Below are 16,044 nucleotides of genomic sequence, written 5' to 3' on the forward strand. Positions count from 1 at the left end.
TTAAACAATTCTTAAACAATTTAATAAAGTTGCGGATTTAAAATTTGAGTTCGGAGGGTTGGGAGAAAAAACGATTTGAGTTTGGGCGAAACCCAAATAGTTACTTTTTAGAGAGGGAAAATTTGGATTTAGCCCGGGTTAGAGAAGGCCTAACCCTCCAAAAAAAGAAAAAAAACATTCCCCTTGGTTGTTAATTTCAAGTTTTAATCTCAACCACACATAGAATCATAAGACATTGGTTCATAAAAGAGGTCAATTGGATCACGGGTTGACCCGGAAAGCACCATAACCGTACCCGGCAGGAATAAGGGAATGAGAGCCTCCACAATCTCGGTGATATATAATGTCGTCGTTGTGAATCATTTCGGGTTTTTAGGGTTTTAGTCCGAAGACGTCTCAAAGTCGAACCACACTGCACTGTACGAAGCATGACCGCCCAAACTCAAGAAGAGCAGCTCGCTGCCCAACTCGAACAGCAAAAAATTCATGTAATCTCTCTCTCTCTCTCTCTCTCTCACGTTACATGTTCGTTCTCAGTTTATCAACGGTTTCAATTGAGTAGAGGCTTGTGATATGTGATAGTTCTCTGGATTGGCTTATGCCTTCTTGTTTTTCTTTTATTTATTGTTTAGGAATATTGATATTGCCTGGATTTTTTTTTTTTTTGGGTATAATATTTGGTTTATGGAGAAAATTAGCTGATCTAGAAAATGATTTGGAAATATTTTATGGTTGGAGTGTGATTTTTTGTTTGTTTGTTATATTTTGCGTTTTAGCTGCTATGGTGTTGAATTTCCGATAAATCTTTCCAATGGATCGATGAATGCGGAACACCTTTCTAGTGAACTTAACTAGAGACCTGTAAGGGTTTAATTTTTATTTAATATTATTTCCTTGTGATCAGCTTTTAGAATTAGTTTTGTATCCATTTTAGAGGGGATGTGATCCAGTTTACCGTGGGTTTTTTTTTTTTTTTTTTTTTTTTGTTTGCTTACGTTTTAGTTATGTAGTAGCTATCGGGGTCGCTTGGAAACCTTTCCTTACAGTTTGGAGAACTAGATATACTGCTGACCTTTGAGTTTTCATTTTTAGTTTCACTTGTATCATTGTTTCTTCTTTAATGCTTTGGTTGGTGAAGGTTGTTTTTTTTGGTTATCCTGGGTGATTCTTAATCAGCCTTCCATATCACACTGCATCAGCCAATTGCAAAAATGTGAACCGAAATTTGACTTTATATGATTTGCTTCTTACTAAATTAAGACGACTGAGGTTTGAATCAATGGGGTGTGAGAAGGGTCAAGGGAGAATAACTAGAACTGTCTGATGAATCAGATGATGTGAGGAGTTTCTGTTTTTTATTCCTCTAGCACTTGAGGTGAAGTCTTGTTATGAGTTTGATATTGCATGGGTGGCTTCAGACCTTCGTTTGGTTGGGAGGTCTATAATCGATTCTTGCCCAGCCAAAGAAAGAAACCTAATTGAGGACATAGGTTTTGTAAGGGTTCAGTCATTCACATAGATCGGCATATTGTTACACCTAACATTGGGGTTAATACTAGTAGGTCAAAATGTGGCATTATGTAGCTAAATATTAAGAATTGAGGAATGGAATGATCATGGAGGATCCTTAAAATATTTTTATACCTCAAAATGCTGCATTAAAATTGTATGGATTTAGTTTTTTTTTTTGGTTCCCTCTCAAATTAAGGAATCATGGAAGTGTGGATTTTCTTAGGTGAAATAAAGAATCATTTTGGGAAGTGAACACTTCTGTGTTTAATCAGCTGCCCATTAAGAACTTGGGTTGGATAATCGAGATTAGTCAATCTCTGATTGTATCTTATTGAACTTTCAAACTTTGCTCATTACAAGACATTTTACATCTTGCCTGTATTCTATTAACTGGAGTATGTTTCCTCAGTTGATGCTTTCAAGCATACAGCATATTTATCTGGCTAGATTTAACAGGTATGTTTATTTAGCATTTTCATCTTTTGTCCGGATTAAGACAATCTTGTTGGCGTAATTAGTGGCCTACTATTGTGACATCAATCTTGAACTATAAAATATTTCACAGTAGATCACTAGTCTAAGTTGGTATTTTCTATTAGTGGGAGAAAGAATGTGATGCTCAATCCACTCAATACCCATTGTACTTGGCTTAACTTGATTTCCAATTGACTAGTCTCACAGGTTCATAAAGTTATATGTTTAACTTGTTTGGTTACTAATTTGTCATGTTTATGTGCAATATATGACAGTGTTTTAGTTATGTCCTTTCCTACTATAGTTGTTAACCTTGTGTTGATGGTTAGTGGTGGAGAATAGCAAATATACTCTTTTGCTAGAGCTATCATTCAATACATTATCTAGGATGCTTCACCATTTCTTTATTGGGCATGAAAGTTTGAGTGGCATTTTGTGTAGGATGATGAGCCTGTAGTCGAGGACGAAGATGATGAAGATGACGATGATGATGAAGATGATGAAAAGGATGATGATGATGTGGAAGGTAAAGTGCACATTGAAAATGTTAATTTTATTTATTTATTTATTTAAGCTTCTCTGCATGCACTTTTCGCACACGAAAGGCATTTTCTACTACCAAGATGGACATACCCATAACTGTCCCATAAAATTACCCTTTCTTTCCAATTTATACTCACTCATTTATATATTTCTTTTGAAAGATTGTTTTTTCTTTATGCTCACATTCATTTATTGCATCATTCATATTAAATATATATTTTTTATTAGTTTGACAATGAATTTAGGAACAAAATGTATATAATCTAAGTAATGCGGACGTAGATGTTTGATCCTGAAGTATCTGACATTTTTTCTTATTGTCGCCAATATCTAATAAAAAATTCACTCTTTAAACATGTGTATACTATTGCACTATTCACCTAACCCCTTATGAATAAAACATCAAAGTTTCACAGAAAGATAAGATAAAATTTGTAGTGCCAGAAAAAAAAATTAAGGGAATCAATCTGAACAGGGAAATCATAGAAACAACTAGAATTCCAAAATCACACGCCACAGAGTTTGTAAGTGAAATGAAATGGCAGATAAATGATATACCTGATCTTCGTTGTGTCATCTAGAAGTGAAAGATGACATGATTGTACTGAATGTTGGAGTTTTTCTTGTCGGTTTATACTCTCAAATGAATAGTTAAACCGAGAAAAATGATTGAAGGCCATTCATCGGTATTTGTCCTTTTCAACAGATTTCAACAGATTTCTTTCTCCCATTTTTGTCCTTTTTCAAATGGTAACAGTTCTACTTTAATAATTTTACTAGCCTACTTTAATAACTTTTTTTAATTTAAAAGATTGCTTTTACTATTTTATTCCTCATTAATTAAGTTGTATTATTTTAGAATTCTAATTAGCAAAGGATATTTCTTGTTATTTTGAAAGTTACACCAAACTCTAACTCTGCCTTTATATATATAAATTAGGTAGAAAACTTTTTAGGCAATCTGAGCAGCATATTTGAATTTGAGTATTAATTTTATTATTTTTTGATAAAAAAAATTTAGTTTGATTAGGGGATTGAATGATCTTTCCATTAACATAAGTAGAAGCCATGGGTAAAAGGTTGTGTTGCTGTCTTCAATGCACCATGCAGTGTTTTTGTCTCTTCGTTTAGCTTGGCCTCTCTCTTGTCTCTTGTTCGGGTTATGATTTTCTTTCTGGGCAGAAATATGCCAATAGTTATCTGGTTGTGTGACTGAAAATTTAAAAAATTAAAGATATAAGAGTGTTGAATTTTTGGTAAAATTTTTCAACTGAATGGTTTGGTTTAGCCGTAGAGGTTACACTGAGACGATAATTCTGGCTCTGGTCCTTGCTGCTATAAAAAATGGGGGGTGGGTGGGTTGGAGGGAAGTTCTACATTACATCTTGTATAGTCAATGTAAATATGGGTATAAATTTTTGTCTAAATGTCACTGGCAGGACAAGGAGATGCAAGTGGTAGGTCTAAGCAGAGCAGAAGTGAAAAGAAGAGTCGCAAGGCAATGTTGAAACTTGGAATGAAGCCAATACCAGGTGTCAGCCGTGTGACTGTCAAGAAGAGCAAGAATGTTGGTGTTGATTTGTCGCATTTTTTTCCCTTTTTTCTTTTGATTGCAACGTCTTGGCTTAAATGAGATTTATGCATATAGTTAATGTATTTATCTTTGTTCTTGCAGATTCTGTTTGTTATCTCAAAGCCAGATGTTTTTAAGAGCCCTGCATCTGATACGTATGTCATTTTTGGGGAAGCAAAGATTGAAGATTTAAGCTCACAACTTCAAACTCAGGCTGCGGAGCAGTTCAAGGCTCCTAATCTAAATAATGTGACAGCAAACCCTGAGCCATCAACATTGGCTCAAGATGATGAAGATATAGATGAAACTGGTGTGGAACCCAAGGACATAGAGTTGGTGATGACACAAGCTGGGGTTTCAAGACCAAGAGCTGTTAAAGCACTCAAAGCAGCAGAAGGAGACATTGTTTCTGCCATTATGGAATTAACAAACTGAGCCACCTTCTCGGCGAAACTTTACATCTGATGAGTTGTTTTTTTTTTGGGCCCCCAGTCATGTCTACTTGAGAATTTGAGATTGAAATTTCGAATGTCTTTGTTTCTTTAATCCTTGTACCAGTATGATATAACTCTGATGGTTATGATGTATGGTTTGGATGTCTTTGCATGTAGTGCATTGCACCTCATCATTTATACAATATCATCTTGCATATCAGTTGCTCAGCATGCTTATAATCAGTGGTGCTACATATATCCCATTCTTGTGGTAGATTGTACTTTTGGTGTGATGTATGAAATACCAGGGTTGGGGGTTATTATCTAGGCTTGAGATTTCTTGTACCCAATTACCTTGTGCCCTCCCAGTCTCCTATCTACCGCTTTGACACCTGTCCGTGTACTGCTCGTTTGGTAGAGATTGTAGATAGGCTGACAATCACTTGCTATTCTCCATATAATGATTTAAGTGATTTTATGAAAAATCAGCTTGTTTGTTTGGGTGTGATTCCGGCCCTCCAAAAATCACTTCCAAACAGATCATTATTGATTAATTGATCGATTTATGTTTTTTTTTTAAATATAGACGGTACCTGTCTAAGGGAGTCTCAGGTGTGGATGGGTGACATGATCCACCAGCCAGACCCAAGATTTTCTCCGAGTAGGGGCCAGTAGCTGGCTTCAGTCAATCCTTGCCGCGGCCTCTGTTTTAGTGAGCGAGCTAGCTTACTAATTTACTAGCCTAGACAACCATGTGTTTGATGATCATCATCCCTGAAACTTGCATTGAAAGGGAAAGCCCTGATATTCTGCAGGGTTGGTGGAAACATAATTTTAATTTCAATCACTACATTTTGAGCTTGAAGAGCCCTCTGCTTTTGCATTTGTGAAGATTCAGATTTGTTACATACTTGAGGATGAATGTACAACTGGATTTTGTGCTTGAAGATAGAGCACTGATAATATTTTAAGGAGGTAAAAGATAAAGTGTCCCCTGTATCTGAGAATATTGAATTGTTTTTCGCACGGTGGAAATTGGTAAAAGCACCAGTCCATAACAAGTGTATTTCTTCCACAGCAAGTTAGCAACCTTATGCTTTCTTGTAAAGGTAAATAAAATATTGCCAAAATGTTTACCTAAAGGATAGTCTCTTGAAGACATTAAATCATTCCATGGATCGCTCTCTGCCTTCTCACTTCTAATGGTTCAATTACTTGTGTTTCCAAGGCTTCACCAGCACTTACATCAGGCGGTTTTGCCGCATTACCGTTGGCAACCTCCGTCTTTGCCTCCTCATCTTCCAAACTACCCCATCTTCCTCCAAGGGCCATTGCCATCATCTCGTATACCTTGTTTCCCAATTCAGCTGGGCTCTCTTGGCATCTGTGCTGTCAGGGGCCTTCTTGCAAGCAGCCTGCAGTAGAAAACAACTGTCAAATCCAGAGAATTTTTTTTTGGCCAAGCGTTATGGAGGGGGACTAAAGCATTGGTTTGGGTTCCTCAAGATTGCACACTACTAAGTTTCGAACCCAGGTGCCGTGTTGGGGTGGGGGAAGGGGACCACTAGAACCACTGCGGTACAACCCCACTGGCATCCAGAGATTTTTTTAAAGTCCTGTACTTCCAAGTCTTGTATTTTTCTACCACTAGTTTGCAAACCAAATTTTCTATACCAACATGGTTCCCCTACTGCACTACCACCAAAGTTGGCAGGACAGATACCTCAATATCTTTCTGAACCAACGTTTCCAAGAATTGAGCACTTTTCAGACTGTCTGCTGCCAAGTAATAGATTGCATTCTGGTTCTCAGGCATGTTCTCAACATAATCATCTAAGCTAATCAGTTATTCCTCACTTTTTGAAGAGTAGAACCGCAACAAGGGGGTTATGCACTTGTGATTTCCTGAGTCCTTGATGCATCCTAACTTTAGAAACCTGCCAAAGTTCTCCCATAACTTCTTGTAATCCTGGGATCAAGTAATACCATTTTCCAAGTTAATAACAATTTTCAGCCTTTCAGGTGGAATCGAGGAGAAAACACAAGCTTAATTGCTGCCACCGACCTCTCTATTTTCACTCTCAAAGATCTCTTGAATCATGTCAAATGCTTTCTGTATGAGTTGCTTTCTCATAATCCTTACCTGAAAATAGTAGATTGATAGACTAAGAAATAATACAATACAACCAGATACAAATATCTAAGCACATAAAAAGAACAAAGAACAAATATTAACTGTTACAGAGATGTCCACAAATTTTAAGAGTAATAGCATTCCCTTCACAAAATGCATAAAGATAGTAGAAAAATTAGGGCTTACAATTCGACTTTCTTGAAGAATCTCTTGAGAAACGTTTAGAGGAAGATCATTCGAATCCACCACACCCTTTACAAAGCTCAGGTGTCGAGGAAACTGCAAAAAGAATAATTCAATGTATTACAGCGACAAACCATATTTCCAAGCAAATAAGCATCAATCCCAAAATGTATTTTGAACATTCCAGATGGCACATCACTAGTTGAATACCATCAATGCCTATAACATCTAAAAATCACCATTTTTTTTTTCACAACAGCTAAAAAACTCCATTGATGATGGATAAAACAACACTTCTTTTGATTAGAACATGTAATAACTACAATGCGTATTAAGGAATACTTCATTTTCCAATTTAAATACAGAATAAACAGTCAACACCAGCATTGTTAATAATATACCAATCATAAAATAAATCAGAAAAAAGGAACATAATGTGCAACAGTATTTGAAACAAAGATGATCACCACTGACATGGAACCAAAACAACGAACTAAATGGAAGCTCAAAGTCACATGGTTTCCAATATATCAAAACTTACCAGTTCACCATCAAAATCATCTGAGATAAATATCCGTTTCACATACAAATGTATATTCTTTGTTTTTGCATTGACAACATCCTCGTTGTTAAGAGGCCCCATTCCCGGAATATAAAGAACACTCCTGAACTCCACCTCACCCTGTGCAGATTTCAAAGTTATACTCCAAATCTGCTACATTTTCTACCTCAACCAAATTATTAAAACAAAACACAACAAGACAAAGGGAGAGAGAAACCATTTTAGTACCTCAGTGGTGAAGTGAGTGTATGCAACTGGATCCAAGAGCTCACTACAAGTTTTCTTGTAAAATTCATGGCACTCATCTTTTCAACTTCCTTTGGATTCCGCATCTGCAAAAGAACAAAACAAAATTAATTTTAAAAAAGGCTAATAAAATATATAACAAGAAAATACATGCACAATAGGCAAACGGACCATGCAGAATCTAAAATACATTTATGACATCAATAACGCTATGTCTTCAACTTACCCATACGCTTTGTTTCATTGGCTAATTCCCAATCCCAATAATTCTCAGTTTTTGTCTTATTTTTCATTTCACCCTGGTAACAATCAAAGTAACTTATTACACCGTAAAAGTTACTGAGAAAAAACTACATTTCCCACAAGTAGGAATCCTGTCTCTGGCTTTGGTTCTTCCTCATTTTCCACCTGCCAAAAGTTTCCACTCAGTGAGGATTCACAAAACTGCTAATTGCTTCATCATATGAACAACAGATACTTCTTAATCATATAACTGTAAGGTACAGAAGAAATGTAGCCTCAATGATTCGTTTGCAATAATCAACCGATTTTGATAAAAGTTTGCACCTCAGAGAGTCACATTTTGATAACAATACTTTTCTGATTATCACCTATAATGTCCACTTGACATGCACCTTCAACTAATAAAGAAGTAACAGTCCAACCATTAAGGAAAAGATGAATCACATGCAGAAATCCAATTCTATTAATCCCTTCAAAACTTGCCCCTTGCCATATAGAGGGAACGGGTATGACAAGCAGAAAATGAAGTCCTCACCTCAACAGTCCTTGATTTTTCTTTCCATGTAAAGATTGGGGAAGGAAACAAACTGCGAGTAATTCTTCACCAAACCCTGGATCTGGGGCAGATCTGAGAATTCATACTTGTCATCCGGCTGCAAGGAGAGATATAACTTTGAGATAGTTTGTATAAGACGTCAGAATAAATTGAAAAATAAGCAATGGACTGTCCCGACAAAAGATAATGACTTAAATGTGTCAACATCTAGCAATAGCTGGACATAACTTCAATGCCCAATAAACACATGCAAAATGACCAAATCCCATGAAAAGAGAAATGAAGTAGCAGGTATGGTACCCTTAAATAGAGGGTGATCTGTGTTCCATAGCGTATGAGATTTTCAGAATCAGTTTCTTCCCTAATTACATAAGAGCGCTATTGCCTGCATCTCCAAGCAGAGAGGGGTTAGCCACACTCAAAAAACTCAACTTGTCCAAAGCATGACTAGCATTACTGGAACAGGAAAGAAAAATAGAGTCAACATATGGGCCAAATAATAAGGCGCATGCAAAACACATCATAATGGGCATAAACTGTCCTCTGGAAAACAGTAGTATACGACCTAATGTTATTATGAAAGAACTAGGAAACTGTTTTGACTTAGTCATTTCTGGAAATATAGTATTTATTCATTCATTTTTATGAGAGAATGGAGATATATGAATCTAATGTTATACCGCATGAACTGAATTTGTCTAATATGAGCCAGTGAACCACTTTTCCCAATGGTCAGATGCCAAAAGATTCCCCATGTTAATCATGAAGAAAACCAAGTTTGAACATCTCGGCTAGAAGATCAGCTACTGAATTAAGATCACGACGACGACGAAAAGTATTCAGCATCACCTCACACAGTTCTTGATCAGGACAAATCCCATCAGATAACATCATACAGAAAAAATATTTTGCAGCAGTTATTAGACACCTTTTGCACAATCTATTAATAACAGCACTATAATCCCGAATGGAGATTTCAAATCCTTTCTCCACCATTTGATGGAAGAGCCCCACTGCCCTATATACATCACCCTTTGCACAATGTGCTTTGATCAACGTGGTATAAGCAACTTTTGTCAAATTGATATTGCAGTCGCAAAGAGAAACCAGTAGCCTGTCAGCATCCATTAGGTTTCCATATACACAAAGACCATTAATGAGAACATTATATGTAACAGGAGTAGGCTCAAGATTATGAATCAACATCTGATTGTGCAACTGAAAAGCTTTCTTGAAGTCTCGAGCTTTACAGAAACATTTTATCAGAGTATTATACGTGATTTGATCTGGGGTTATGCCCTTAGCATACATTTCCTCAACTAAGTGAACAGCCTCCTGCAGCTTCCCCAGTTTGATAAGTCCTTTAATAACTACCGTGTAAGATACATGAGTTGGTTCTACAGCATTTGCTTCCATCTCCTAAAGCAACTCAAGCATGCCATGGATGTTTCCTCGTTCAATGTTGGCATCCATAAGAGTAGTATAAGTAAATGGACTTGGTAGCAATCCAAACAGCTTGATTGTATCGAACATCTTATGAGCCTCAACTAGTTTCCCAGTTTTGCAGAAACCATAAATAAGAGTATTGAAAGTGACAATACTAGGATTTATTCCCTTTTCAATTATTTGTTTATATAATCGCGTGGCTTGTGCAATGCTACCTATTTTTACATACCCATCCATCATAATATTATACAGCACAATATCCTCTGTCACATCCCTTTTTAGTAGATTATCAAAATGCTTCCTTACCTCAGATATATCCCCTTTCTCACGCAGACCTAAGAGAATAGAACGGTGTACAAAGTAATTGGGAATGATTCTCTTCATGTACATTTCTCTATATATTTTGCTAGCCCTCTGAACATCTCCTTTCTTGCATAGGCCATGAATGAGGATAGAATATGTTATAAGATCTGGTTCCAAGCCAACAGCTTCCATCTCATATTGCAATCTCAATGCTTCTTCTATTCGTCCACTTTTACACAAACTGCTGAGGAGTACACTGTATACAATGACACTCAACTGAAAAACCCTTGAAAGCATCTCTTCCTGCAACTTAAGGGCTTCCTCAATATTTCCAGCATGGGGCAGACATATCAAAATTGTATATGTCACATGATCCGGATTTAACCCTTTAATCAACATTTTCTGAATGACCTCGTGAGCTCCACTCATCAAACCAAGTAGATGAAACCCCTTACAAAGAATGTTGTAGGTGACCGTGTCAGGCTGTACCCCATGCCTCTCCATGTCTTTAGTGAACTCCAATGCTTCTTCCAATGAACCCGCTATACACAGCCCATGAATAAGAATATTATAACTGTATGAATCAGGAAGTAGTCCACACTTGAACATCAAACAAAAAAACGACTTTGCAACATCCACAAACCCCAATTTGCAGAACCTAGACATGATGGTATTGAATGAAACAACTGAAGGCCAACTCTCTGTATTTTCCACACCCATGAAGAACGAAACTGCATCTTGTAGGCCGGATTGCTCACATAATCCATCTATAAGTATGGCAATGGTGTGGTCACTCTGATGAGTTCCACTATCTTTAACTTCATTATAAACAATCCACATGATATCTGTATGCTTTAAGTTATGCAACAGACAGTTATAGGTTGGTGTTGAAACGTTCAAATTCAGATCTTTCATCTTAACAAGAACAGACAGAGCATCATGAATCATCTCAGATCTTGAATAAGCAAACGCCAACATATCCCACACCACACCAGTCGAGTCCCAGTCCCTGAATCTATTTAAGAGCAGCTCACAAAGTGAAGGTGCCGAACCAGGGCCTATCACAAATCACAAGAAATTTATAAACAAAACATTGAGCAAAAATAAAGAACAAAAACAATGAAATGATTAGGCTTCATCCCTTTCTCAGCTAGCCCCAATGCATCTATGAGCCTTACCTAATGATGCAGGGCAGCGGCTATAAGCTGCTGTCCAGCGACCCAAACATACCCAAAATACAGAGAATAGAAGGATAAAGCAGTAGAATCGAAGTTGGAACAAAGATAATTGAGTTCTAGGGCAAAATCCCATCAGAAACTCTATAGACTAACGTCTGAAATTATATTCATCAACAAAACTAAATACAAGAGTCTCTTAATAGCCTATTTATACTAGAATATAGAAAACCAAATTAACACAGGAAAGTAAAAACCTAAACAGGAAATTAAACCAAATCCTAGTAAGAATAGGAAAACAAAATAAGTAACTAATAATTTAAAGTAAATAGAACCCTAGCCCAATTGACTGATGGGCCTAAGTAATCTTAGAGAACTTCATAGATGCTCCTGCATCAAACTCCCCAGGTTGGAAGAGACTCGTCCTCGAGTCTAAACTGTTATCAATGAAAACTCCATGAGAAACTTGAAACTGAATTCTTCCTTTCCAAACAAAGAGGTATTTTGAATATACTCCATGAGAAGCTTGCAACTGAATTCTTTCTTTCCAAACAAAGAGATATTTTGAATATCGAATCACTCTTGAATACTTATGTTTATTCCACTGGATTGTGAAGAATTCGCCCTCGAATTCCAACCTTTTGCTGAAAACTGTCCAAACACAACCTCTACTTACATAAACTGTCTATAGAACTTTGGCCTTGAAATTGAACCTTCCCACTCCAAAGAAATAGATACTTGGAATATTTAATCCTTCTAGAACAATTCAAGTTATCTACTGTACACAACCTTGCAGCCCAAAAACTGTTCAATCCAAAAGCCATTAGATTGACACGATCAACGAAGTTTTTGGCAATCTTCAAATCAAAAGCATCAACTCCAAGAAAATCAACATACTCAGAAGTATCACAAGAAGTTCCTTCAAGACTTTCTTGTATCACCTTGCCTTCAAACTTGTATGGGTTGTGTTCCTTCAAAAGTTCAGACCCAACCTTCTCTTGATCCACCGCCTTCAAGATTACACTAGATTCATCTTGCTTACTCTCACCATATACATTGTCAAAATCAAAACTTTTCTCCACCTCAAAACAAATTTCACAATCGTCTTCTAAACAACGATACTTTGGCCTTGAAATTGAACCTTCTCACTCCAGAGAAATAGATACTTAGAATTGAACCTTCTCACTCCAAAGAAATAGATACTTAGAATATTTAATCCTTCTAGAACAATTCAAGTTATCTACTGTATACAACCTCGCAGCCCAAAAACTGTTCAATCCAAAGGCCATTAGATTGACACGATCAACGAAGTTTTTGGCAATCTTCAAATCAAAAGCATCAACCCCAAGAAAATCAACATACTCAGAAGTATCAAAAGAAGTTCCTTCAAGACTTTCTTGTATCACCTTGCCTTCAAACTTGTATGGGTTGTGTTCCTTCAAAAGTTTAGACTCAACCTTCTCTTGATCCACCGCCTTCAAGATTACACTAGATTCACCTTGCTTACTCTCACCTTATATATTGTCAAAATCAAAACTTTTCTCCACCTCAAAACAAATTTCACAATCGTCTTCTAAACAACGATCAAATATGGGAGGAATATCTAAATCTAGGGAACTAACTGAAGAATTGGAGCGAACCGCTCCTTCCAATCCACCTCTATCACCATCATCATGGTTTCCAGCTTCATGAAAGGGGTTTACCCTTTCTTCAAAGTCATCCTTACTACCACCTTCCGGTGTGTAAGGGTTCGCGCGTTCCGGAATCTCCATATAGGCATCCGTGCACTCCTGTCTTTGGAGGGCTTGCACCGCTCTCGACAACTCTTCCATCATACGCCACAGCTTAGCCACATCTTAGCCATCTGTGTGTGTTGGGCTTGGTTCCCTCGTCCACGACCTCTAGCACATCCAACTATGGTGGAGCAAGGATTAACCTGGCTTTGATACCAATTTGATGCAGGGCAGTGGCTATAAGCTGCTGTCCAGCGACCCAAACATACCCAAAAAACAGAGAATAGAAGGATAAAGCAGTAGAATCGAAGTTGGAACGAAGATAATTGAGTTCTAAGGCAAAATCCCAACAGAAACTCTATAGACTAACGTCTGAAATTAAATTCATCAACAAAACTAAATACAAGAGTCTCCTAATAGCCTATTTATACTAGAATATAGAAAACCTAATTGACATAGGAAAGTAAAAACCTAAACAGGAAATTAAGCCAAATCCTAGTAAGAATAGGAAAACAAAAGAAGTAACTAATAATTTAAAGTAAATAGAACCCTAGCCCAATTGACTGACGGGCCTAAGTAATCTTAGAGAACTTCGTAGATGCTCCTGCATCACCTAATCTCAGAAACCAAGCCACAATGTATAATAAAAAGAAAGTACTTAAAAAACCATACCTTCATCATCCACCATTTGCTTAACAACCAAACACAGCTCTTTAAACAGCCTTCTCCTTGCTAACACATGAGCAACAATAAACTCTGAAACCCTGGAATGCCGAAACCCATACTTATTACTCAAAAGGTTGAAGAAACTGAAAGCCGACTCCAGGTTCTCAATGCTCAAGTTTTCAATAATCAAATCCACCTGAGGCTGATTCAAAGTCGGGGAAAATGGTTTTGAAATGATGATTTTATTGTAAAAGAAGTAATGAAATTTTATTGTAAAGACATTAAGGGGGCATCGCTAAGTATATACAGCAAATAATAGAAAATCAAAAGAAGCATGGTGCTTGTCCATTCAAAGAATTATCAATGATGTTAAGCTTCCATTCTCCAAATTGATTGCTCCATCCCTCAAAAGCTCTTTGTTTTTTAATTTCCAGCCATGGATACTTAGATAGGCAAATTTTATTTTATTTATTTTATGGTAAGGAAAAAAAAATCTATTGAATTACAAAATGAAGTATATCCACTAGACAGATTGTCCACCAAAACAATACATCAACATAACAGGAACAGAAAAAACAAGATTAGAGAGAAAATAGTACTATTTCTCTCACAATTGGAACCCCAAAAAGAGATTAGACTGCACAGCTGCTTTCCAATCTGCAATTATATGAGAAAATATTTACCAAAACTCAAAGACACAGAAGCCCAGAGTTAAGACCAAAATCTGACTTTATCCCATAACACCTCCATCCCCACACCACTATAACTCTAAAAAATCTTCTTACTCCTCTCCAGCCAAATTACAAAAAGTTAAACAGAGTATATCTCTATAACCATTCTAATTACATTTTTATTTTTAATAAAATCCAGAGAAGACATGGTTAACACAACATGACAGTACCCAAATATCAGCAAAAAACGAAAGAAAATATCGCAATCTTTCAGATTTCTTCTAAAGAAACTAACTCCTAAAGCTGAGAAAACTAAAAATATGTAATAAATGAGAAAAATGGAACAGTACAAGGAGGCCATCCAGAAGAAAAAAATGATCACAGAAGTTGTAGTATTTTTTGTTTTTACTGCTAGCTTATCCGTTTTTACTTCAAAAATGAATTGGCGTATTGGTTAATAGAAAATGTGATTGTTACCTGAGCCATTCGCACCAAAGAATCATACACAGCAGTGTCACCATGAGGATGAAATTTTCCTAGAACCTGCATCAAATCATTATATATTTAAAACCTAAATATAAAATACTGGGGATTCATACAAAAGAACACAGAAAGCCTCTGATTATTAACCTCTCCAACAACTCTATCACATTTCTTGAACGTTTTTCGCGACGCAAGCCCCAATTCATGCATTGCGTACCTGTAGTTTGGGAAGAATACAGAATATGAAATCCTCCTAAATTTGACTAATGAGCATTCTCTATGTCAACAATTCATAGGTTTTTAGTTCAAATTTTGTCAGGACGGAACCAAACGATCAAATAAGCAAATATCACTCACAAAATAGCTTCAGTGGGCTCCTTGTGGAGCTCAACACGCACCATTGTTTCTTCGCTGTTCTCACTTGTGTCCTTGACCAGCACACTCCCATTTCCATTTTGCCCTTCGCTTGGAGCCTCCTTTTGGGCCGAGGATGATGCTGATAGGAAGCGGAGCTCCGACAGGTTGTGGCGGAGACTGGAAAATCGGGTCGGGTTGAGCGGGGCAGAGAGGTGGTGGCAGAGGACAGAGGAAGAAAAGCAAAGACTGGAAGCTAAGGCCATGCTAAGGGCATAGGGCTAAAGGTGCCATGCCATTTGGGGTTTTTGGGGTTTCATTTCAGCACAATCTAAAACCCTGGCTCTGCGATTGCCCTTGGAATTTGGAGGCCTCTTGCGCGCCAAGATGTGTGGGTTTTTGGATTGGATGCACAGCACGTGACTTTCTTGGCTAAAAGTGCGTACAGATCACGTGCTAAAAGGAAATGCCAAATAATTATATCTGAAAGCTTCCGAAAGTTCTACCATGTACCCACCAAACTAGGGGTGGGAATCAAAATCGGAATACCGAAACCGTGCCAAATCGTGTCAAATTATGTCAATCTCATGTCGTCCTATTTGGTGTTGAAGTGTAAACAGGATGATATCAAAATCAGAATACCGAAACTGTCCCGAAACTGTGTCAATCTTGTACCGTCCCATTTGGTGTTGAAGTGTAAACGGGATGATACCGTATCATCCTGTTACTATTTGGCACGACATCAGTTCCAGA

The 16,044-nt window shown here is 37.1% G+C and overlaps 1 protein-coding gene and 1 pseudogene across 1 annotated transcript; one reads left to right on the plus strand and one right to left on the minus strand.

Moving 5' to 3' along the window:
* LOC18770420 (nascent polypeptide-associated complex subunit alpha-like protein 1) lies at nucleotides 287-4,767 on the plus strand. Its single transcript, XM_007202538.2, has 4 exons — nucleotides 287-488; nucleotides 2,428-2,512; nucleotides 3,969-4,096; nucleotides 4,205-4,767. Exons 1-4 carry the CDS (start codon nucleotides 429-431, stop codon nucleotides 4,535-4,537), a joined length of 606 nt encoding a protein of 201 aa, XP_007202600.1. The 5' UTR covers nucleotides 287-428; the 3' UTR covers nucleotides 4,538-4,767.
* On the minus strand, nucleotides 4,575-15,635 carry LOC18771841 (annotated as a pseudogene).

The sequence above is a fragment of the Prunus persica genome, chromosome G7 (assembly GCF_000346465.2).
Source record: "Prunus persica cultivar Lovell chromosome G7, Prunus_persica_NCBIv2, whole genome shotgun sequence".
Taxonomy (NCBI): domain Eukaryota; kingdom Viridiplantae; phylum Streptophyta; class Magnoliopsida; order Rosales; family Rosaceae; genus Prunus; species Prunus persica.

Excerpts from the sequence above, each read along its gene's own strand:
- LOC18770420 (XM_007202538.2), top strand. The coding sequence starts at position 429 with ATGACCGCCCAAACTCAAGAAGAGCAGCTCGCTGCCCAACTCGAACAG. Across the intron at positions 489-2,427 it reads TCGAACAGCAAAAAATTCAT|GATGATGAGCCTGTAGTCGA; the intron begins GTAATCTCTCTC and ends CATTTTGTGTAG. Across the intron at positions 4,097-4,204 it reads CTGTCAAGAAGAGCAAGAAT|ATTCTGTTTGTTATCTCAAA; the intron begins GTTGGTGTTGAT and ends TTGTTCTTGCAG.